The sequence below is a fragment of the Neopsephotus bourkii genome, unplaced genomic scaffold, assembly GCF_033783945.1.
Source record: "Neopsephotus bourkii isolate Nb327-2 ecotype Australia unplaced genomic scaffold, CSIRO-AGI_Nbou_v1 NB_1600, whole genome shotgun sequence".
Lineage (NCBI taxonomy): Eukaryota > Metazoa > Chordata > Aves > Psittaciformes > Psittacidae > Neopsephotus > Neopsephotus bourkii.
This window is the reverse complement of record NW_026902076.1, coordinates 8,268,789-8,294,761: the sequence shown is the minus strand read 5'-3', so window position 1 is coordinate 8,294,761 and position 25,973 is coordinate 8,268,789. Positions and strand designations below refer to the sequence as shown.

General features: G+C 42.7%; 1 protein-coding gene across 1 annotated transcript in view; it reads right to left on the bottom strand.

Annotated features, from left to right (window-relative positions):
• The window catches only part of HS1BP3 (HCLS1 binding protein 3), a 50,877-nt gene that overhangs the window by 10,844 nt on the left and 14,060 nt on the right, over window positions 1-25,973 (bottom strand). Inside the window, exons 3-4 of the mRNA XM_061372365.1 lie at window positions 24,565-24,772; window positions 22,774-22,993 (exon numbers count right to left, since the gene is read on the bottom strand). Of these exons, the coding sequence (XP_061228349.1) occupies window positions 22,774-22,993; window positions 24,565-24,772 (428 nt within the window). The remainder of the gene's footprint in view (window positions 1-22,773; window positions 22,994-24,564; window positions 24,773-25,973) is intronic.

Genomic DNA, 25,973 nt, shown 5'->3' with positions numbered 1-25,973 from the left:
AGAAAGCTTAGAATAAGAAAGATGACCAGTTCCAGCAATACTGCCATAGACAGAAAGGAATGGCTTGAAAAACAAAGTGCGGGTTGATCCATTGCACTAATCCCTTTGGACAGGTTTTTTTTAAAATCTCTTTGGCTCCAGTTCCTTCCCACTGCCTGCTGCTGTTTCTGACTGCTGTATACTCCTTTCATAAAGTTGTTAGACACTCCCCTGTCCCTCCCCAGAGGAAACATGGTACGAAGCTACATCACATTTAAGTTTAAGCTAGCAGGGACTGGAGATGCTTGGTTGGACAGACTGCTATTTGCACAATTAACAAATGTTGCTCAGCACTTTCTTGAACCAAGGGCAGGATTAACTTGCTCTAAATTCAGTTTTCTAAAAATTTGACAGTGAGACAAAGTTAATTTTTAGGCTTCTTCTCTACAGAGTGGAAAGAGACATGCATCTCTGTAGGACAATTAATCACATCTATTTTGAACACTGATATTTGGATGCAATAAACCTCTGAAGATTTCTCCCTCTCCCCATGGCCGGAGAAGGAAGCTAAAAAGTTGTTTGGATTAAGAGGCCTCATTTGTATGTGTCTTCAACAATGAGAGCTGAATTCCCTTCCATGAACTGAGTGAAAAGCATGTGCCTTTTGCTTTCATACCCGGGAGTCACGTTCCACTAGCTGAAGCTATCAGGCAGCTTCCACAGTAGGGCAGTTTGAATTATGCATCAAATCAGATGGCATAAAAAAGAAAATGTAAAGAATAGGGCAAAAAGCTTTGGGTGAAAAGTCCAATTCGAACTAACCTGAAAAAGAAGCATTCCTTAGGACAGCATGTCCTTCCTAAGAAATTGCTGTATTTCTGAGATCCTTACTCTGACCAGTCATGGTCTTGCAATTGCTAAAGTAGCCCCTTTGAGTGCCTCTTACAATAGAAGATCTGATCTTCTCCTTTACAGAGAGCAGGTCAGGTTTCAGCCTACAGCAAACCTAATTATCAACATTTAACATACCATAATCATAAAAAATGAAGAACAAGGTCAAAAGATTACACATACATTCCAGCTACATTAAAGAATCTTGTAAAATCCTCTTCCGATTACAGCAGCACAAGAAAGAGTGGAATCCAGTTACTTCCAGTTGCTTTCACAAGTTTATTATCACCAAAATAGAACTCATGGATGGTATTACCTTGCCACCACTTCATCTCTTAGCAATGGGAAATGCTGAACTTTAAAGGCCTAAGATCAAGCCCCACACAGAACTTAAATTCCTTTTTTGGAAATACATCTTATTCAATATACTAAAGGTACCTGCGGTTGTCAGCAACTAATTTGCAGAACTATTTATGATACAAACCTTCTGTTTAGCTCAGGAGAAAGCCACTGCTTTCATTATTTTCTCATTTTTGCATTTATATTCATTATGGATATGTCTCAAGTGACTTCTGAATTTTAACCACTTTTGAAAGGTCAGCTCCAAGGAACTGCCTCAAACTGAAGCATTTGCAAAAGAGCCTTCTTCCAAAACCTAACAAAATCTAAAGTTAGAATATCTACAGTCCAGACAGCTTTCACCCAGGATTTCTACACAAACTCAAATTCACTGCTTTATTAACTGTGGTAAAAAATCTATCACTCAAATGACCCTAAGTATTAAAGGAAAAGGTAAAAAATGAGTGCTATTATACTTTACAAAAAACCCTCAGGACAGTAAGACTCAGTCTTTCAGAGCTGACAAATCGACTAATAGAATTAGAAGATACAAACAAATCCAATCTACTGGGGAAGGAACAACTCTGTGTAAATCATGCTTTGCAAAGTATCCTTTGAGAAGCAAATAACAATATAGATGAGCATTTGCCAACCTACAGAATGCCAAAAAGTCTTTGATAAGATCCCTTGTCCATTCAGGGAGTTACAACCTGAAGCATAAGGGCCTGTTATGCTAGAGGTAGCTATATATGTGAGCCAATACTTTCCAAGCAACAGGTCGGCGCTCCAGTGAGGTTAACAAGGACTTTACTATTAGTTAGCTAAAGTATTTGCAGCAATGAGTACCAGAATGGTGGGAAATGCTGAAGAAAGGGAAGAGAACCATAAAGCGTGTCATGAAGAACAGCACATAAATCAAAATTAATTGAACCTGAAGGTCCTGGTAATAACCCTCTGTTTAGTCTAGCCATCAAACCCCCTCTTCCACTGGCTTGCTTTCTGCTTTGCCAAGGGACTCCACTAGCAGTTACAGTGCACCGGGCCAAACCCAGAGGGCTTGACTGCTACAAACAGGAACATGAGGAATTTGTTTGTCTGGCTTTGAGTTGTTTTCCCGCACTACTTTTCTAAGGAAGCCACACTTGGACTTCCAACTAATTCCAGCATATCCATACAGGGACTCAGTTGAGGTCAGTCTCTAACTGGGAAACAGGATTCCCATGGTTCTGTATTTAGCTGTGCCAGCCCAGGCTGTGCACTGCTGAGCGGCAGTTAATGGAAGAGAAAGGGTGCATAGGAGGTTTCTGTCTGAGATTCTGGTTTCACAGTCAGCTTCAGCTGTCCCAGATCTGTGTCTCCCTGCCCACTCATCCCCTCTCTATGTATTCCTGCTATCTCCTCATAAACAGTGGACCAGGAACTTCCGGAACTGAGCTTGAAGCCACATGCTGGTTGGCTGTAAGGACAGTTAATTTTAGTCTCACAAAGTTTTACTGTACTCAAGCCTTCTACATCATTAGCGCCTTCATACATCACACTCAACCTTGGCATCCAACATTCTGAAGCTACCTTCATCCAGCTGGCAGAAGATGACCAGTGTCATTGCTATTTCTTTGTTGCTGAAACAAGTGAACTTTGCAATATCACTCTAGAGAATCTTAAAAATCTTAACAAAAACCAAACCAGCACTAAAGATGATGTATCTTTTGCTCAGCTGAACCTATTTACCTAGTTGAGCTCACATACGTCTACACACAAAGCACTGTGAGAATGACTCAACTAACAGTACCATCTTCTGCTTTGAGTCTAAAAGGAGCCAAATTGCCTTATAAGTGACTAGCCTCCTAACTAACATGAACTAAAAGTGGATGATAAAAAATTTGGGTATATGAATCCACCTAGTCAGGATGTTGACACACTTGAAAATCCAGCTGAGACTCCTGGCTCCCAAACAATTCCCAAATCCCTCAGGAAAATGTCAACAAACCCCTGTATGCAGAAGACGCTTTCAAACCTAACCCATTCTGTGTGCCCAATTCTCATGTTATTGTTTACTGACACAGTGTAGGCCACTTGTTTAGCAGACTCCATATCTCAGTGGCACATCAGTAATGCAGAAAGCTTTCTGGTCAGCTGAGGAAACAACAAGGATGACTGAGACTCCAAGTCACATTATTGTCTCACCTGTATATGTGATAGCTGTATTCTGAAATATTGAATCTCCAGACCTAATGCTTGATGACACACGGCTCAAATCAAAAGACATGCCTATTGTGCTCAGCACAGAGTACCTAACCCATGCTCACTACTGGGTTAAAATAGTGAGTGTAATTATTCAGAGTTAAGTGTAATCTCAGCAAACCGAAAATTTCAAAACTTATTGTTCTGAAAATATGACTATCTCTTTTTTTATAGAAACAAGATGATGCACCAGGAAAGGAATGTTACAGTAATATTAATAAAAAAAGACTTGTTCAGGATATACATATTTGTATTTTAGGTATTTTAAGATTTTACAAGGAAAGAACATACTAATATAAATGGGCACCTCAACTCTCACAAATCTGTATTCCAGCTTGAAGAAAAGAACTACTGCTAGAATAGCAGCAGTATTAGCACATCTTCTGGAAAACCATTTCTGAAAAACAAAGAACCTATACACTAGTTCATGCAGAATACAAAATGTCATCTGCTGCTTTCTTTTCATTCAACAGTGCTCACTTCCCAAAGCTGCCTGATAATGACAGAACAAAAGGGGTCATTCTCATATGCTTTGGGCAAGGGATGCTGAATAGAAATTCTGAGCTCGTTGGCTCAACACAGCCTGACTGCTAAGCATTTAGGCAAGCGTGACAAGTGATGGCCACAGGGATATTTTACCTCACACAGTAATCTTTTTTCTTCAGTAATTTAGTGTTTTAAACGACCCTGGCATGCCCCAAAATAAGATAATGCTGACTAGATGGAATAAATCATCCATTAGAAATCATTTGGAAGAAGAGTGTTCAATTGCAGGCAAAGTTTCTCCTGCTGCAGCCTGCAGACTAGGCCAGCCTTGGACTATTGTTCCAGCAGAGCAACAGATGGAAAGAAAGTCTGAACAAATAGATTTTCAAGAGTTCAGCTGGAGACCTGCTTTTGGGGAGAGATTTTGCTGAAGGGCTCAACACTCGGGAGTACCTGTTCTTCCTAAAAGAAGCCAAGCTGTTTTCATAATCCGTCTTTAAGCTTTCCGGTTATATCCTTTTCCAACATGATTTGAAAACAGACAAGAACACAGATGGACAACTTTTGTTTAGTGTACAGCTCGCCAGCAATAATCATAACACAGAAACATTTCCTGAAATGTTTTAAACCGAGTAACTATTGAAGCACACAGGCACTCATATGCCTGGCAAGTGAACAACAGCTACAGAGTACATTCCAAAGAATATTAATATAAAGTCCATTTCTTCATCATTTTGCTTTGATTTTCTAGACTAAACCAGAATGTAAGACTAGCTGAAACAAGTTAAGGACAACAGAAGACAAGTTTCAAAAGATAATCATAACTAAATTAAACCACAGCAAGGACAGCAGTCAGAACAAGGTCGGCATAAGAAAACTGCCAATAGTGATGTGGAAAAGCCAGAAATACTCACTAGTATTTCAGGTTTCATCTGCAAAGCAGGAGAATGGTACTTTCAGGGTTTCTTATCCTAATACTCATGTTAATGATGCACATTTTAAAAACTGCAACATCAGACAACATGCACTAAGATGTTCTGGAAAAAAATTGGCCAGGCACTTTCCTGCACCCTGGATGTAACAACACATTTTAGAGCTTCAGGGTGGTTACAGAGGGCTGAAAGTAAAGCTGTTTTATAAATTCGAAAAGTGTAGCACAGAAAAGCATGGGCTGGTGAGCATTGCCTTGATGCTTGGTAGAGTTAAAGAAAGGCAGCGATAATCAGATATAATCAGTAAATAAAACAGCATTCATTGCTAAAGTCTTGCCAGAATCATGCTGCTGTTTTCTCTTTCTGAGCCTACAGGCTTTGTTAATAACGGCACCTTGTCCAAGGACTGACACAGCAGTCCTTAAGACTTCTCACCATGTTCTTCCAAAGTAGGACCAGGACAATGGAAGCTTGTATCCTCCAGCTCCTGCAGACATGAATCTAACTGCAGTATTGCAGGTATCTGGCTCTCTATGGAAAAAAAGCCTGAGATATCTCTTCATGACTCAGGCACTCAGCTGCCTCAAACAAGGAGAGATGAAACTGGAATGCTTTCTTTTCAGTTCTTCTCCATGGCTTAGGTGGGACAAAGAGCAGAGAATATTATGTCTTCCTGTTCAGTCTATGAATTAGTAAAATAGCTACAAGGCAAACATGATGATGGCAGTATCAGTGCTTGGCGTATACCAGCTTTTATTATCCCTAATTCTCTTTCATTGTATGCTTGATAGAACTTGGTATGAAAGTGATAATAGGAGAGAAACATAGACTTTTGCTCTTCTTCCCTCTTCTGGAGAACTTTCTATTTTCCCTGTGCCTATTTCCCCTTTTCATCCCTCTTCAACCGATTTCCCTATATTTCTGGCCACTATCAGACACTTCCTTGCTCCACCTTCAGAATCTACAGTATTGCCTTACCCTCTAGACTGACAATTAGGCCTCCATGTCATCTTCAACCTTCTTCTCTCCCCATCTACATCATGTATGTTTTATCCCCTAGACCTCTATTCTGGACTCTTCTTTTTCTGCTTTACCTGAAGATTACTACTGGTGGTATAGCCGAAAGACAAATAGGAATGGCAATGGGAAAGCAGGAAAACTCATAAGGAAAGGTAGGAAAAAAAAAAAAAAAAGGATGAAATTAAGCAGAGGTAACAGTAGGCAGGTTTGCAAAGCAAGAGAAAGGGAAGAGGTTGAAACTGTTCACAAATGATAACCAGCTATAACTGCTGACCACCAAAGATAAGTCAGTCTTCAGTAAAAGATAAAACTGATGTTAAATCTTAAATAAATGTAAAATCTTTCTGTAGCAGGGAAGCTTTATCAGGGCAAAACAGGACTAACAGTTTGGACATAAAACTCTGCCAGCCATTATTCCTTTAAGGTCACTATTCTAACTAAAGAAGTTATTTTCAGGAATAGGCCCTAGATTGATGCTGAAGACACCATAAAAATTATACTGTAAGAAAAAAAATCCATTCTCTTACACTAATTAATATTTTCTACATGTCTGTAGCTCCAAAGACAATAAATTCTTGAGCAAGTACTGTGTTGCATGCCTGTAAAGTGACCCAGCAATAAAATGTGCAACATGACAAGAATGTAAATATGACAACTGTAATGAAATCAATCTGCCAACATTGTCCCTTTATGAGACATGCTTCACAAAATGTCCTGAGCAGCTTCACAATCAAAGTCAACCAAGCTGAAACAACCAGGGTGTGAAAAAACCATAGCTAGTGAGCATGTTATTTGCCACATGCTCAATGATCCAGGAGCAAACACAAGACAGGCGGCCTCACAAATAAGGAATTGATGGTACTGAAGTCTGATGTTGTGGTTAGAGTTCTTATAACTAGCAAGTAAAGGCAACAAATGAAAACAGCAACCATTTTGGAGAAGCAACTGCTTTCTTCAACACTGAAATACTGAAGAAAGCCCAACACACAGAGGAACATACACTGTAGCTTCCTGTTAGAAGTTTTTGAGTGATTGCTGAAAAAGCACTGAACACATGAATAGTTGATAACTCATTTCCAGAAGTGTTGGGCACTCACATCCCTAAATCACAGAACCACAGAGTCACAGAATGGTTTGGGTTAGAAGGGAGCTTTCAAGATCAACGAGGGCCATCCTGCAGTAAAATGGGGTTGCTCAAAGCCCTGTCCATTCTGGCCTTGAACACTGCCAGGGATGGGGTATCATAACTTATCTGGGCAAACTGTTCCAGTACCTCACAACCCTTATAATAAAAAATTCTTCCTTATGTCTAATCTAAATCTACCCTATTTCAGTTTAAAACTGAAAGTTTTAATGTTGTCCTGTTACTACAGGCCTTCATAAAGGCAAATCAACAGGACCTGCAACTGCTTTGTGCCTCCTCCAAAGGAATGCCAGCCTGAATGTTCCCTGTATACTTCATAAAAGTTTAATTTTGTATTACCTAATGTTTACCTCCTCACAAATAGAATGCCATTACATGCAGCAGCACCTCCTGCCACCTATGTGTGACAGCCTCCTGGTGCTTCTCAGGAGGAGACCATTTTGCCTGTGCTTCTGCATCATGTGAATTCTTCTCTCACCGCATCCAAAAGCAGAACAGGTACAAGAACACAGACTGCAGGCATAACTGTAGTTTTCATCTGCCTGTGAACAGAAAGCCCTCAAACAGATAATGTAACAAGACAATGTTGCATCAAAAAACCTCCTGCCTCTAATCCCAGAGCCTTCACATTAAACCCTGCTGGAAGGGCACTCTTCTTTCATCTGGTACCTATACAGGCCCACCCTCAATCCACAGAAAACATCTAGTAAATTGTGAATGATATTCCAGTCTAAATTTCCATGACATACCTGTCACATCACATCTACAGAGCTTATGAAAAGCCAGAGAAGGGCCAGTTACCAAAGCAGTGAGCAGATTCCACCAGTAGCCAAACAGGATTAGCCCTCAGAGGCAGACTTCTTAAAAAATGCAGGGTCTCAACTGATCCGTGATATGGCCTGAGGAGGGAAGACGGGGCTGAGCTTGGTTAGCCCCTGCCCTCCCTCCTCCATAAATTGCTGTTCACAAAGGTCACTTTTTTCTTGGTTGTGCCATGAGTAAAACAAACCTCTCACTGCAACACAGAGATGGCTCCACAGTAAATAGAAGGACACAGTGAGATATTGTCAGAGCTAAATGATACTGCTGTTGTAGACACGGCCCTATGCTCTGGCTGCTGCTTCTCTCTCCTGTTGATCATGAGATAAAAACCTCTCCCATAAAAAGAAAACACAGCTTTCCTGCCTCAGGTTTTTAGTGTTGTTTGGGTTTTTTTTAATAGAGGTAAGATAAAATTGCTCTAGGTGAAAATATTCCCCAGGCAACCAATACACCTATTACATGAAGCAATTCCTCTTCTGATGTTGCAAAACACTGCCAGAGGTCAGACTGTAGGAACAGTCACACCCGTGAGTACTGGAGTCACAATTCGCCCTCCTAAGCAAGATGCTTAGGCTCTCCTGTGGCAGCTGCCAAAGGGCTTCTTTGTGCTGCAAGCAGAAAAATAGCTGATGTAGTTCTGCATTTTTTTTAATTGGGTTCCTATTTATTATTAACTGGCCCAATTTCTTAGCACACAAGGTTTTGCAACAGAAGTGATTTCAGAGGCTGGCCACTGAGCTGGCTGTCATGCTGAAAGGATGGGTTCAGGTGGGGAAGCACTGTGAGCCTTTTGCAGAGCACAGCAAGGGTGGGTGATGAACCACAGAAACCTGATAAAGACAAGTAATGCACAGACGAGGGCCTAAAATAAGAAGAAATACGTAGTCTTTACAAGTGTTCTGGTTCATGCATGAGATCCAGCTCAGTGCTGGTGTTATTTAACGGTGATGATAATATTCTAAAATCATAAACAAAATAAATTCCCCTTCTATTGGCAAAAGATTTCTCTGAGCTCAGCTCAGCCAGACCGACGCTATTCCCACAGCACGCTTCAGAGATGGCAGATGGATGATCTCAGTGAGGCTTCCAACTAGCATCTCATCCCTAGAGAATTATGACTTGACACAAGCAGCGTGAGCTTGCAGATACACCCAACTGATTCACTGCAGACCCTGCTCCTTGCTCCTACTTAACTACCTGATGATCTGCTACTGCCAGCCATCCCCCTTGGGGCTGGTGAAGATTCATGTGATGCAAGGGATGCAGCAGGGAAAACAGGAACACAGACTGTGGGTAGCAATGCTGGTAAACGTCTCAGGCATCCCTGACAACGTGAGACCTCATGCTTGTATGGGAACAAAAAGCAGCAAGCGTGTAGTGTCTATGAGCCCAAGGAGAGCTCTTTTCAGGATTAGCTGCTGTGAACTCACTGTATGAGTTTGGACAAGTAACTTGATCCTCTGGGCCAAATTCCTGGCTCACAAATCCTATATAGACTCAAAGTATATTAAAATTGTGATATTTTACATTGGTGCAGAAACTTGTGCAACTAAGTCACCTAGTAAATTGATGTAAGAAATGAACTGAGGTTTGGTAAGGAGGATCTTTTGACAAATACACAGGGGAAGCAGAAATTATATCACTAACCTGTATCAGCAGGAGGGACTAGTGCAAAAGTAGTGAAGTGATGCTGATGACAGCAGGGGAGCAGCAATTACAAATAACTGCACAATGTTTTAAACTTCTACTCCCTCATGTTACAGTGGCTGTAGCAATGCTGGAGGAAAGAACAATGATTTCAGACAGAAAACACAGACTCAGGACATTTCAGGATCTGGATTCATAAGGAGAAATGCTACAGTAGACCTTTCACATGTCAAATGGCTAGGACAGAGAACCAACAGTACATTAAAAAATGGCCAAAATGCCCAGTGGTGGGTGATTCATGGGGCTGCTTTGTCCCCCTTACCGAGCCCCTCTGTGCTGCCCACCCAGCTCTTATCTGCAGCTTCTGGCCTTGGTCTTGTCTATGCTCATCTTCCTTTGCACTCCCACAGGAGGACACTGGTGCCTGCAGTATTGGGTCTGTATGGCAAGCTTTAGGTAGCAGGGGCAGCTGCGGGACTGCCTTCTGTGAGAAGCTTCTAGAAGCTTCCCCTATGTCTGACAGAGCCAATGCTGCCAGCTCCAAAACGGACCCACTGCTGGCCAAGGCGGAGCCCATCAGCAAAGGTGGCAGAACCTCTGGGATAACATACGTAAGAAGGGTTTGAGTGTTACCCAAATGTTTGGATGCCCTCCAAACACCTCACCACTTTCAGAATTCACTTTCTCTGCACCTCTATGTGGCAGGGCATGCCAGCACTCTTCTTTTACAGATCAGGAATGAAACACAGTCCTGAAAACCAGAAGTGAACTATCTGCAGCCTAAGCAGGGTATCTTTGAAACTAAGAATCATAACTAATTCCCCTTAGGCCTTGGCCAGCAGCTCTGGACCACATGCTTCTCCTTCCCACTTGAGCATCCTGCGTTGTGTGGCACAGCCATTGTCTCTTGGCAGAACCAGTGAACGAATAAAATCAAGTCCAGTGAGGTCAGGGGTTGCTGTAACAGCCCCTGAGGGAGGAAGCTGGGGTTAGACCTCAGGAGCCTCTTAAGAATGCATTTTCATTTTTCATATCACAGAACAGTTGGGGCCATGGCTCTGTCACTCACAGCCAAGATGAGAAAGATGGATGACTTCGGAACAACTTTCCAGGACAAGACTATTAAACACAGCAACAGCCTATGCTGGCAGATAACTCATCATACAGATGAAAAATGAGATGTCTTCCGCAAATGGGTCTAGATAATGTTGTAAGGTGGTTTTGAGGGCACAACACTGTGTTTTGTGTTTAATGATGCCTTCAAGAACGCATCAGAAGCTATTACAGACAAAAGGCAATAAAGCAAGAAAGTGAGAAGCTTGGAAATCTTCTATCCAAGCCACTCTGACCAGTTTGTGTATCATGCCAAATAAGTACCAGTTATTACAGGAAATCATGGTTCAGAATGCAGATCTCAGAAAATAGCCCATAGTAGCAAAAAACCCAAGTCAGGACCTTTCTTAGTCAATTGATGCACCATGGCTCACACCACACAGCTGAACAGTGTTACACTCCAAAACAGGCTGGCTGCACCCATCAGCTCCTGGGCTTGCTCCTGAGCTGTGCCCATCATAACCCAAAAGAGTGCTAGCTGATAGGAACAGCCAACTACATACTCTGCAAACTGTCCCTCGTGTTTTATGACCACAGAGCCAGACATAGACTCAGCAACGCCTGCACCAAGAAAAGCCTCATTACAGGGCCCCAGCAGCTCTAATCCTGACTCCTAAATATGCACCTTCTTCAGGCTGCCCTGTTGATGACAAAAAGCCAACATTTATACCAGCAAATAAAATGTGGTCAGGGCTCAGGCTGAGATAATGGTACACAGTATCTCTGCTGTGAGTTTTTAGCCTGCTTCCTGGCATGAAATTTGGCCCAAGCTAATTACTGCTTTCCCAAATGATACCTGGACATAGTTTTGGGATCACTACAAGCTCAGGGCCCTTCCTGTTTTGGATGTGGCTAACCTGCTTAGGGGAGCAGAAGGATTTAGCTGTTGGACCGAAGCTACTTCATCCTAGTTGGCAAAGAGCAAGGCTACAATTCCTGTCTGCTTTTATTTACTAGTTTAGCCACAGTTAAATCACCACAGCTGCATACTTTACTGTAATAATATATCTTACCCTCCCTTATGATCTGGACATGACTGGATATCTCAGGCAATATGGAAAGAAAGCTTCTGACCCTATACAAAATTTGTGGAAATCACTAAAAATAATTTTTCACTTCAGTGACAACTATCATTAACAACAATCTGAATTTGCATGCAAGGGGAAACTTCCTCAGAGAGACCCATAACATCAGTTTTATTCTTTTTAACAAAAGGATAATGGCGAGATCTAACTTTTAAGTACTGCAATAGGACCTGAGAAATTCAAGTGCAGAATGAAGAGCTGCTGAATCCCAGATGTGCTTAGTGACATTCCTTCTTTCCTGGCACTTCAGATGATTTCGGATCTTGCCAAATGTCACAAGGGGCAGTCGCAAGTGATGTGATCCCCACGTGTGTGAATTAGTACCAGCCATAGCTACAATGGCTAATTCATGCATTTCTGGCAAAGCTTTACATACTGCTTCCAAAAGTGACTTTCCAAAAGCCAGTTCTTTGATCCTTTGAAACGAAGACAGAAACTTCTGCAGCACATCCATGGGGAAAAGGAAACAATGGTTTTATTAAGCCTGCTGAATTAGGAATTTCACAGCATTGGATGAAAGGAAAAGCAAGTCTCGTATTTTGATTTAAACTGAGCACACATTCACCCCATAGACAGCTTCTTCTGTGGCAAACAATTCTGTTAAACTTGGTGAACAGAAAAGCAACAGGGCACTTCTGAATTCATCCCTCATTAGCAGTCTGTCTAATCCACAGGCAGTTCCCTGCATCTGTCGATTAAAGATTTCCTGTGCCTTAGTGAAAAGAGCAGGCTAATTGATGAGGTAATGCTTTTTTATTCTAATTAAGAACTTGAGTCATCCTATTATTGTAAAGTCCATAAGACAAAACATGTTTAAATCTGCCCAATTACATCATCTTCAATCCTCTTCCAAAACAGAAGCAAAAAAAAAAAAAAAAAGACAATTTTGACTCTGTGTAGTTGTAAATTTATCCTGTACCCTTTCTAAAGGATCCCCTGCTTCCTACGAACCTGTCTCAGCTAAGACTTGCTTGGTACGCCTGCAGAATGGCTCATGGCAGCTTCTGCACGCCTTCATTGATGTTTAGTTCTGCACTGCTACTAATGACTGCACGTTAAACAGGACAAGAAAATCAAAAGCTGAGAGTTCACTTAGAGCACTACGGGAATTATTTGAAAGCTGGTGCCAGCTAGTGGCAATGCTATTTCATGCCAGTTCTCTGACATGGCTCTACAAGTTTTCTATATACAGAAAACTGTGGTTTTATTGCTTTAATACATTGTAAACAATGAACCAGGTCCATTAAAATCCTGTGACATCTTTCTTAAAAGCAGACATACCTACTTCTACTTCAGCAAGCTGGTCAACTTCTAACTGTGTATTTACATCACTGCAATTCCCCCTGCATTTCCAGTTGAATTACATGTTCTTCACTTAGTGTCTATGCTGCAAGAAGTGTTGTGCTGAGCTAATAAGCCCCTGCTGCATTTTAGCCCAGGTGTAGTTGTGTTTGTGTTCTGCTTGAAAACAGTGCCGGGTGGCATACACAGCTGTAATACTACAGAGACTACAGAGTTATTTGCAGTCCTTTGGGTTTAGGATGATGGTATAAACAAAAATTTACTATTTATAAAATCCGTTAAAGTATATTGAGTGTTCTAATTATAAAGAAAATGAAGCACATTAAAATAATTACTTAAACTTCCCAAAGGATCCTCATGTTCCAGGTGTGTATGTAAAGGAATCATGCATGACAGCCATGACAGAAACTCACCACTGAAGTTTAAGTAAGGCAATTTCTTCAACATGCAACATAAAACCTGGGAAAATAATGACTGCATAATCTTATGGGACCAAAAATACATCACTAGACCAGGAAATATGAATGCAGATAAGGACAATGCTGGCACAGGGAAGAATTCTCACAAGTTTTCCTTAGGTCAGGGAAGTGACTATTTCTAGAATAAAAGAAAACACCGAGAAGCCAACTTTGAATTTGTAAGTTATGCACTCACTCTCTTACAGATTTCTCCACAGCCTGAGTGTCCTAGCTCTGATACCAAGGTACCGTTTGTCCTGATTGCCAGAAGTGGACATAGCAACAGGGCTTTTGCAATCACCTGTCAAATACAGTCTTCCAAAGGACTGCCTATGGATGTAACAAATGCCAGCTGCCAGCCCAAGGGTACCAACAAATCTCATTTTTCCTGAGCTTGCTCACATTCAATTATCACTACCTCAGCAACGAAAAAGAGGGCTGAGTCTTTTGCACATCCAACTCGATTCTCCTGGTTGGAAAGTACAGCTAGAAAAGGTTCTCAGTTCTACCTCCTGGAACCATGCAGGCCTTGGTAAAGTTCTCCCATGGAAAACATACTCTAAGATGGTTTTTTCCACTCATAAGACACAACATATGGATGATTCTGTGAGATTCAATAGCTAAACATGGCTTCATTGTTCAGTGTTTTCTTGCAGTCACCCTCAACCTTCCACCTGTGGGGGAACAGAAAGATTTGCAGTAAAGAAACCTGTGGGAAGCTCAGCTCCAGTATGTGGATTGGAGGCAGAAGAGAAAGGAAAGCCCATTGCATAGGAAAACAGCATTCACGAAGCACCTATGAACAAAAAAAGTGCAGGACAAACAAACTGGAGGGACTGAATTTCTGCAAGGAGAGCATCCCTGACATCCTGCTGGACCCCCTAAAACACCTCCAAGGTGTTAAGGTTGCCTCTAAAAAAAGCTGAGATCAGACAATTTATCAAAATTAAGTGAGGCTTATCCTCTGACTGGATGGGTAATACAAACTTTTTGCTGCCTTTTCTTCCCTTGCCTCTCTCTGGTGGGGAAGAACACTCCAGCACACTATGTCCTCGGTTTTCAGAAAAATTTCAACTGTCAGAAATGTTTCAGTAGAAGACCAGTGGGGCTGTTTACTGGGATTCTGCAAGTTGCCAATCTGACAGCAGCTGGATTGGAATGGTGACAAGAACTTGTGCCACTTGGCAAAGTGCATGGTCAAGCATGTCTTGCTACCTAAGCTTGTGACTCAACAACTGGCAGAAAATAAAGATCTGCCTGTTTAAATCTCTGATGGCTTCACAGCTGTGAGCACAGATACACACACTGCTAGGAAAACAAAGCTTGCTCTTTTCTTGTTCATTGTTCTAACTATCTGAATTTCACTAAAGAAAAAATAACCCATCTCTTCTCTCTGATGTTTTGTTGTCTTCATTCTGTCTCAAGCTGATCTCTACTGCTGTGTATGAATCCTACTGGATTCAGAGGGGAAGTCATGCACGTACCTGGCTAGACCAAAAGGCAGTTGTGAATTTATGAGTGGCTGAGAAGTAGGATGCCTGAGGAGCAGCATCCTGAGGAGTAGCAGTACAAACCTGCCAAACAAGGAAGTACAGAAGGCACAGCAGCTGAATACACATTTTGACAAGTTTGCTCCAGACCATTTGTTCAGTAGACAAGGAGCTGTGCCACGACACCACTTGAGCTGGCAAGCATACTGCCCTCACCGATTACAGCTCTGGGCACTCCATCAATAAAACCACTCAGAAAGATGATAAATTCAGGACTCCCCTTAAACCAATTTCTGCCTTTTTGTCAGCCATTCTCAGTAGCCCAAGGTTTCTGGCAGAGTAAGCAAGATCAAAAGTTGCCACTCATTTCTCCCACAAAGACAAAAGACTCTGAGTCCATTTTAGGCTCTTAGGGAAGGGAAGGAAGCATTGGGGTGAAGAGCTCAGTAGTCAGACTCCACCCTGGCTTCCATTAGGGGACCGGGAGACACAAAGGTGTAGGACACAATCCAAAAACAACTGCTGGCTTCTGTGCCAACCTGCCTCCTCCTGCAGCCAGGCTGAATCTCTGGGGCTCTAGCAAGGTCAGGCCTGGCTGCTCCTGCCAATCTGTTGCTCAGAGCCATGGCCCATTTCATCTGCAGGCAGAAAAAGCCCCTAGTCCTTTAATAATCTCCTTACTAGCAAACCCAGCAACGGCAAACCTCTGGCACCAGGTGTGGTTGAGCTTGACCCCAGCAACAACTAGCTACAAGGCTTTTAAAGACTTCTGGCAGCAGGCCCCCTAAAGGTCAGCCCTCACCAGCCCCATCCCTTCCTAAGTATTGTCAGACTTAGCTGTGTCTATGTTTAAACACAACAAATACAAAGGTTCCATCTACTCACATGTCATTATTCCTCTGGAAAGGCACAGAGCTGGACGAGGAGAAGTCATGAGGGGAAATCCGGTGAAACAATAGGAAAGGTAGAGAAAGGAGACAGAAACTCTCCAGGACCCATCAGGAGACAGAAAAGCTCTTGCCTGGGGAATACCCACCTCTTGGCTCTGTGCTGTTTGACAGGAAAAACCTAGGGCTGAGGGCAGATACGCTGTCACTAAAAGACTAAGGGAGGCCAAGGAAAAAGGACAGAAGCAAGGGAACTATGTGTGGAGAAGATGCTCTTGCAAGGGCTGTGGAGAGCTGATGAAGACAGGAAAGGAAAAGATAGCATAAGGTGATCTCTCCCCAGCTGGTGAACAAATATTACCTCAGAAATTAACTGCAGCTGAAGACATCAAAGCACTGAAAGGGCTGCTGCATGCTTTAACCCCTACAGCAATCATGCTCTTTATGCAAAATTGGTACTGCTTTGTTCAGAGGAGATGGTTCTGAGCCATTTTAATCAGCTGCCGTCTCAGCTTTATTGGAGTAAACTGAACACAAGTACTAAATTCAGTCGTTTTAACTGCAAAGTGAGAGGATAGAGATGCTAAAACTCTAGGCTTTAATTTACAAACAATAAAACTGCACAATTCATCCACAGAGGGAGGACAACAAAATCCAATTCAGTTACTATGGTGTGTTTTTTAGTTGTTGCAAGATTCAGCACTAGAAATGCCTAACTTGATTCTACTTAAATCAAGTAAAATATCCACAAATAGTTGTCTGAATTCTTTACAGAAAGCAAAACTGTAGGGAACTCTCAAGGCAGACTGGGAGCAAACACAGCAGCAAGCAGAAAGCTAACCCCCATAGGCAGAGCAGCTCAAGCCTGTAATACTTTGTTTAGTAATTCCTTCACACCCTGGGCCTGAGCACAGGAGCTAAGTTCAACTCAGCTCTTAAGGCAGCTCCTGGTACTCCCCTGGCATGGGACAACCTGGCTTCTCCTAAACTATCCAAACCACAGCCCAGGAGGAAGCACAGGCCAGAAGCCATTTCCAGTGGGCATTCTGGATGCAGCAAACTTAATTTGGAGAATACAGTGATATAGCCATAGCCAGATACTGCTCAGTCAACCTCAGACAATGTGCCCCAGCACAGCTGAGGGTGAATAGCTCCTCCATCTTGTTGCTGTCTTCCACGCCTTTCACCTCAGAGGATTAGCCTCTTTTGGATCTAGTATTCTTGCTTCTTTCATTCCTGAGAGCATTCCAGTTGGAGAAACCCCTGCAGTTGTGACTAGCGACACAGTACTATTTTGCAGTTTAGAAGTAAAATTCTCTAAAGGGTATCTGTGTTAAAAGATAGGGGGTGTGGGGGGGGAGGGGTGGAGAGGGAGGAAGAAGTAAAGGAGAAGGGGTTTTAAAAGCTCACAATTCAAATCAGAAACATGAATTATGGTTTTTGAGATGTCCCTGATTTTGACAAGGAAAAACACAGTCTTACTGCTGATAAGAATCCCAGCTATGGCCCTGCTAATACATAAAGCAAGTTTTGGGGCATGAGAATCTTACAGCAGAAAAATACAAAGTTCCTAGACCATCATTTGTACCCACAAAAGATGAACAGCAGAACTGGCAAGTGAGTTGCCCACCAGACATGAAACAGCAACTCAGACACAGCCTTGAATGGGAGAATCAGTGCAACTAGGATGTCTCCTCCAGGCAAAAGGAACCAGACCATAATGAGCTTCCATTGGATGATCACCAGCAATAAAAAACAGAAAAAAAGGCCCTAGTTTATCCCTTACCCCCAAGGCCAGTATATTTAACTGGATATCTGGTGCTTCAGCAGCACAACAGCAGTGCTACGCCAAGCCCAAGTCACAGCTTTCTGGCCCAGAAGGAAAAGTTGTTACTAAATGAAGCGTGCTGACAACATATGGAGGCCTGTGCTACTGGAGCAGTTTCATCCTCATCCAGACAGAAAAAAACCCTGTAGGATCATGCCAAACACATGATTCGGCTCAGGCCACAGCTCTGCTGCTCTAAGCACCCTGGTCATTGATACTGCTTTGAATCAATCGGCTTGTTTCAGTGTTGATTTTACATCTTTTCAAAGGTTTTTCACAGAGGAAAGAATAGTGGATTTTTATTTTTATCTGAATTTACTGGGCATTAGGGAGCAGTTTACTAAATGTACTTATACAGTCTGCATCGCCTCCTTTTTCACTCATTCCTATCCAAAAGTAACTTCAAATACATTGGAAGACCTAAAATTGTGAGGCCTGCAAGCTCCCTCTTTACAGCATGTAAGCACCAATTGTTTCAACGGGCATAGAAAACACACTGAAGCAGGCACCTAAGAAATGCCCATCTGCTGACAGCTAAGCTCCTGCCTTTGGCCTCTTACCTAAACACCTATTACTAGATGGCATAAAGCTGGGATGTGGTGCTTACACCCAATCTGATTTCCACTGGTGTGAAGTGAAAATACCTTCCATGGAAGCAGGGTAAGTTATAGGAGTATAGAGAAGACATAAAATCAGATTCAGGATTATTGCTTTCATGTTCCTGCCTCAACACTGTACCATGTGAGACTTACAAAAATAATGCTAAGCACACATGGAGATTTCTTATTTTTTGTAGATAGACAACCACTGTTTTAGAGTGAAAAATATCTGACTGCATAACATGTCATGCTGTAGCTCGGTCCCAGTAAAGACCAAACTTCTTATACAAATGAAGTTATTCTGATTCCGTAAGAATTCTGTTCTCTAAAGGAATGGAAACAATAAACTAAATGAGGATTAAATATCAGATCTTGCCATCCTTCAATGCACCAAAAGACCAAAATAATCAAGACTTTCAAATGCTCTGACAAACTGTGCAGAGCAGAAAAACAAACTTCTTGCTTGTTTTAGAACCACAAATTCTTGACAGCTTCTACTTGTTGTAAGTTGGAAAATACAACATTGCATTTGCTAACCCAATAGTTCATTTTCTTATCCAAAAAAAGGACAGCTTCTTTTGTAAATTTATCAGCTAAGGACATTTTGTGGGAAGTCCTGCTTTATCTAACGTCTCACTGTAAATAGTTATTTAACTTTTTTAAACTCTTCAACAAAAGAATAGTTTTGATGCTGAGTAACTAAGCACGTGCTTTGTCAAAAGATTAACATTTGAAGTTTTCTGGTGATATGTAAAGGATTAAATACTTCAAATAAAAAGGATGACATCTTGACATCAACAATCCCATGATTTTAATAGCAGAAGCAAAGTCCAAATGGTGCTTCCAGTATTAATCATTGTAGTTGACCTGACCTAGTGTGGGAGACTTCAGCTTAGAGGCTGGAGTGAATGATCCCTTTGGAAATGATTCAAGGCAACTGGGAAACAGCAAGAGACAGCTCTAGCTTGTTACTTCTCAGTTACTCCCTATTGCTATGAAGAAGCATTTTGAAAGCACTGAGTCAAAGAGAAAGAAATTCAAGTAGCTGGTGACTGTGGGTGGCTGAAACAATTCAGCTGAGTCAGTCAGTGCTTACTGAAGATCAAGAACAGTTAAGCCTTTTCAACTTGGACATCTAAAGCTTGAGACACCTTAAAAAGAGTCATCACTACTCATGATACCAGGCACTGAGGAGCTAAATTTGCTTCCGGGCTTCAGCAGTTAGAAATGGTTTTGGGAATTAAGTGAGAAATTCCATCTTGAAGAGAAGAAAATAACTGTCTGATAATTATTGCATAGGCAAGCAAACCCAGATACTAACATCAGCAAGCCTTGATTCAATTACTGTTTCTCAAGCTTTATCCCTTATGCCTTAGCAGCATTAAGCATGTGACATTTTCACATAAGGGAAGAAAGAATGAAAAGCCTATTTGTGAACAGCACAATGAAATGTTGGCTCTTTTGGTCTTTATGCTGCTGTAACTTTTCCTCCTTGTAGACACAAGGAAGCTCAAAAGTAGTTCCAGACACTGTAAACACCAGTGTACTCCAGATCAGCACATCTAATGGACCGTGGTGGCTTTATGTTTTACGTTGGAACCTAGCAGTGTCCAGTAAAGTACCTACTATAGATGAGACCGTTATCAAGGTATTCACAATGTCCCTCTGTCACTTGGATTTCCTGAGGAATGCACTAAGAGACACTACAAAGTCTCTTCCCTCAACCAAGGCACCTCCTTCATGAACTTGAGCAGTTAACAGAGAGCTTATGGGTCAGGGTTAAAGGGAAAACAGTGATGGGAGACATTACTGTGGGGATCTGTTATAGACCACCTGATCAAGAGGAATCTGCGGATGAAGCACTCTATAGGCAGACAGGAAAAGCCTCACACTCACAGGCCCTTGTTCTCATGGGTGACTTCAACCACCCTGATATCTGTTGGAATGACGATACGGCCCAGCACAAGCAATCCAGGAGGTTCCTCGATTGTGTGGAAGACAACTTCCTTCTGCAAGTAATAGAGGAGCCGACAAGGAGAGGTGCCATGCTTGACCTTGTGCTCACCAACAGGGAAGGGCTCGTTGGAAATGTGGCACTGCAGGGCAGCCTTGGATGCAGCGACCATGAGATGGTTGAATTTGAGATCCTTAGGACAGTGAGAAGAGCGTGCAGCAAGCTCACTGCCCTAGACTTCAGAAGAGCAGACTCTGGCCTCTTCAGGAACCTGCTTAGTAAGGTTCCATGGAATATAGCCCTTGAGGGCAGGGGGGCTCAAGACTCTTGGTTGGTCTTCAAGGATCACCTACTACAAGCTCAGGAGTGTTGCATCCCAACCAGAAGGAAGTGCAGCAGGAGGGCCAGGAGACCTCCTTGGATGGATAAGGAGCTGCTGAGGAAAATTCAAATGAAAAAAGAGTTTTATAGAAAGTGGAAGCAAGGACAGGCAGCCTGGGAAGAGTACAGGGATGTTGTCCGGGAAGCTAGGGACCAGGTTAGGAAAGCTAAGGCCCAGTTAGAATTAAACTTGGCTAGGGATATTAAGGATAACAGGAAGGGATTCTACAGGTACATAGCAAATAAAAAACAGATTAGGGAGAACGTAGGCCCCCTCAGGAAGCTCTCGGGTGAACTAGCTACACAGGATTTGGAGAAGGCTGAGGTTCTGAATGACTTCTTTGCCTCGGTCTTCTCTAGCAAAGGCTCTGACCGCACCACCCAAGTCTTGGAAGGCAGACGCAGGGACTGTGAGAATGAAGACCTTGGGCCCACTGTAGGAGAGGAATTGGTTCGAGACCATCTTAAAAATCTGAATGTGCACAAGTCCATGGGTCCTGATGAAATCCATCCGCGGGTCCTGAAGGAGTTGGCAAATGGAAGTGCTAAGCCACTGGCCATCATATTTGAAAAATCATGGCAGTCAGGTGAAGTTCCCGATGACTGGAAAAAGGGAAATATAACCCCCATTTTCAAGAAGGGGAAAATGGATGACCTGGGGAATTACAGACCAGTCAGTCTCACCTCTGTGCCTGGCAAAATCTTGGGAGCAGTTTCTCCTGGAAGGCATGCTAAGGCACATGAAAATCAACAAGGTGCTTGGTGACAGCTAGCATGGCTTCACTAAGGGGAAATCCTGCCTGGCCAATTTGGTGGCCTTTTATGATGGGGCTACAGAACTGATGAACAGCGGTAGAGCAGTTGATGTCATCTACCTGGACTTGTGTAAAGCGTTCGACACTGTCCCACACAACATCCTTGTCTCTAAATTGGAGAGACATCAATTTGATGAATGGACCACTCGGTGGATAAAGAACTGGCTGGAGGGCCGCACACAAAGAATTGTGGCCAATGGCTCAATGTCCAGCTGGAGACCTGTAACGAGTGGTGTCCCTCAGGGATCGGTGTTGGGACCGGTCTTGTTCAACATCTTTGTCGCTGCCATGGACAGTGGGATTGAGTGCGCCCTCAGCAAGTTTGTCAATGACACCAAGCTGTGTGGTTCAGTTGATATGCTTGGAGGGAAGGAATGCCATCCAGAGGGACCTTAACACACTTGTGAGGTGGGCTGATGCCAACCTCATGAAGTTTAACCATGCCAAGTGCAAGGTCCTACATCTGGGTCAGAGCAATCCCAAGCACAGCTACAGGTAGGGCAGAGAAGAGATTCAGAGCAGCCCTGCGGAGAAGGACTTGGGGGTGCTGGTTGATGAGAAAATGAACATGAGGCTGTTTCAGTGTGCGCTTGCAGCCCAGAAAGCCAACCGTATCCTGGGCTGCATCAAAAGGAGCGTGACCAGCAGGTTGAAGGAGTTGATCCTGCCCCTTTATTCTGCTCACATAAGACCTCACTTGGAGTATTGTGTATGGTTCTGGTGTCCTCAACATAAAAAGGACATGGAACTGTTGGAACAAGTCCAGAGGAGGGCCACGAGGATGATCAGGGGACTGTAGCACCTCCCATATGAAGATAGGCTGAGAAAGTTGGGACTGTTCAGACTGGAGAAGAGAGGGCTGCATGGAGACCTCATAGCAGCCTTCCAGTATCTGAAGGGGGCATATAGGGATGCTGGTGAGGGACTCTTCGTTAGGGACTGTAGTGATAGGACAAGGGGTAATGGGTTCAAACTTAAACAGAGGAAGTTTAGATTGGATATAAGGAGGAAATTCTTTCCTGTTAGGGTGGTGAGGCACTGGAATGGGTTGCCCAAGGAGGCTGTGAACGCTCCATCCCTGGCAGTGTTCAAGGCCAGGTTGGACGAGGCCTTGGGTGATATGGTTTAGAGCGAGGTGTCCCTGGCCATGGCAGGGGGGTTGGAACTTGATGATCTTAAGGTCCTTTCCAACCCTAACTATTCTATGATTCTAACTTCAGAGGCCTCTCCTCCTCTGTGAAATTCAGCTGAACGTTCTCGACGTTATAAAATGCCAGGATAAGGAGACAGTGACAGAACAGCCTTATTTGTTTAGAAAACTAGGCTAAAAACTAAGTAACAAAGGCACTACCAGCCATACCTGATAATACCAAGAGGGTCTAAATCTTCCTCTTCTTCCTCCTCTTCCTCTTCTTTTTTCTCCCCTTTTTTGGCATTTTCCACTGATGAAAGCTGTGAGATTAAGTCAGGTGTCTTCTCCTCTTTGAAAAAATCCCATCCCTCATTTTCTTCGTCTTCTTTCTCCTTGTCATCATGAATGTTTTTACCCTTGAAATCCATGGCACTACTAGATTTTGTTCCTGCAAAATAGGATAAGGAATGCAAAACTGAGTACACAATTGTATTTTATTTAATACCTTGCACCTGTTCCTGGTTTTGTTTGGGGAAGTGGAGGACACAATCAGCTTCTGTGGCATCCTTTCACCATTCCTGACTGTCCTTTCTATCCACTATGTATTGTTATGTGTCTGATTTGTTTACTGATTTAAAGTGGTTACGTAGAGAAAGATAGAGGAAATGAACTTTATCTGAGATACAGCAGTACATGTCTAATCTGCTTATTTATGTTCCTTCTGTAGTCAACAGACATAATAGAATTTCCACATGGTGATTCATCCCATCCAAATAAAGTTGTCTGTAATGGAGTTTCCCTCTGAAGTGCCTATTTCTCTCCACTGGCTATAGAGAGGCCATAAATACTCTGTTTTGATATAGGCAGCTAACTTTCACATAGCTAGTTGAGATAAAGTCCACTTTTGTTATTAATTTAATCCATTTAGGCTAAATTTAGAGTATTGGACAGCACAAAAAAAGTTTCCACAGCAGCTCTTCAATTGACACTCAAAAATAAAGCCTGAAGTTCTGACTCCCTTCAGTATGCAAGATCCATCCACCTGAGCAAATTCAGGAAACTGAAACATGTGCTTCAACCAACTGTCCTCACCATACTTATTCTCCTGAGCTTTGCATGTAACAAGAGAACTATTGCTTGCTGTGGAGTCTCTAGATAGTCAGGAAAGCAATTTAAAACAGATTAGCTAAAAATAGGCTAGTGAAAACCATGATGGATAAAATTCATAGCTTGATCTTTTTGACTGTTAAAGTGACATGGCATGGGAGACTCATCTCACCCAGCTTTTCATGTCTGCATCTGCCAAATCACCCAGGGCATACTTCATCAACTAAATATGGGTATCTACACTAAGCAAGTGGTCTTATGTTCCCCTTATGGGAAAAAGAGTGCTGAATGGCGTAGGTAGTGAACGTTAGGATGCTGCTTATCCTATCCCCATAGTCACCTGTGTTTTATCATGACGAGTCTCCCTAAACACCCCTGAATATATTGACTATGTACTCAGCATCTGTAAGGAAAGTACACAACTAGCTTGAGGGACTGCAGTGTATGTACTGAATTCCATGTCACTTGGTAGGGTGAGCGTTTATTCTAAGGCTGATTCTGATCTGCACCCGATCTGTTCACAGTATGAAGACAGTTGGAATAACTGATCACTAAGGGAGACCCTGCCCTGTCCCTTTAGGGTCCATCTCTCCACTGACAATATATAGTTATTTAGACTCCTAAACTTAGGTGTTCTGAATCACAGCTTATGTATATACCTAAGGGAATCAGAGATACTGGGATAGACACCTATAAAACAATTATTGTGGTATCAACACTTCTAAATGAAGCATGTGTCCACTGAGAGGAGGGGAAGATTCATGACTATGCAGCACTGTAGACACACAAGAGGGTATTTTCAGTGACAATGTTTATTCTGGCATTCTCCATTTTTTTACTACCTGCGTCAAGAACTTAATGATTTCATCAAGCACACTCATGGGAAAGGGGACACTCACACCTTTTAGTTACCTAAAAATTCCAGTAATTCAGGACTGGTTGCCAGATCCTCATCTTTTGAGATGAATTTCATGATATCATTGAACATCACTCTTCGTTCACAGATGTCAGATTCTCCCACGAAGAGCACTTTTCTAGGCAAGAGTGGAAGAGAAGCCTGTGGGTATCGTGCTGCCAGTCTCTGGTACAGCTCCTCTATTTCACTGTACTTCTTGGAAACCTGCAATGAAACATGCTGCCTGGGTAAGATGCTTTACAGGGAAAACATAAGCAGCAAAGCAATACTTTAAGCACTGTGAAACATCTGCCCCTTTACTCTGCTCTTGTGAGACCTCACCTGGAGTATTGGTGCAGTTCTGGTGTCCTCAACATAAAAAGGACATGGAACTGTTGGAATAAGTCCAGAGAAGGGACTGGAGCACCTCCCATATGAAGATAGGATGAGGAAGTTGGGGCTGTTCTGCCTGGAGAAGAGAAGGCTGCATGGAGACCTCATAGCAGCCCTCCAGTATCTGAAGGGGACCTATAGGGATGCTGGGGAGTGACTCTTCATTAGGGACTGCAGTGACAGAACAAGTGAAAACGGGTTAGAACTTAAACAGGGGAAGTTTAGATTGGATATAAGGAGGAAATTCTTTCCTGTAAGGGTGGTGAGGCACTGGAATGGGTTGCCCAGGGAAGTTGTGAATGCTCCATCCCTGGTGGTGTTCAAGGCCACGTTGGACAGAGCCTTGGGTGACATGGTTTAGTGTGAGGTGTCCCTGTGCATGGCAGGGGGGTTGGAACTTGATGATCTTAAGGTCCTTTCCAACCCTAACTGTTCTATGATTGTATGATTCACTCTAGAAACTGAAGTGGAAAAACATGTATTACCAAGGAGCTTTACATATAGCCTAGTAAAAGCCTGTTATCTGCACAGTGAATCCCTAAGCACTGCTACTGGTCTTCTAATTCTACTATTAAAATCCACTCCCTAATGGAATTGAAATTCATTGCCAGATTCCCAGTGTCCATTTGTCTGACCCATCAACTAACGAAATAGCAAGGTCACTGCTCCACTGTTCTCTGACAGCAAAACTCCTTGTCCATTAAAAATTAGGGATACAATGCCTCTCCCTGAGAGACAGAGGGAAGAGAAGCCCAGCCAGGTAGGTATGTGATGGAGAAAGCAGCCTGCACCTTTTGACCACTGAGCCAGAAGACCCATGTCTCAGCCTTGGTAGGCTTCAGTGCCCTTCTGACTGTTAAGGCCTAAAAAACCTGGCATGATTGCTGCTGTGCAGAGAACCTAATATGGAAACCAACAGGCAAAGACCTCAGCTGACCCATGACTATTCAGTTTATCTGTGAGAAAATAAAAAACAACTTAGCCATGGCCTACAGGTTCTCATGCAGGTAGAAGATGCCAACAGTAAATGGAG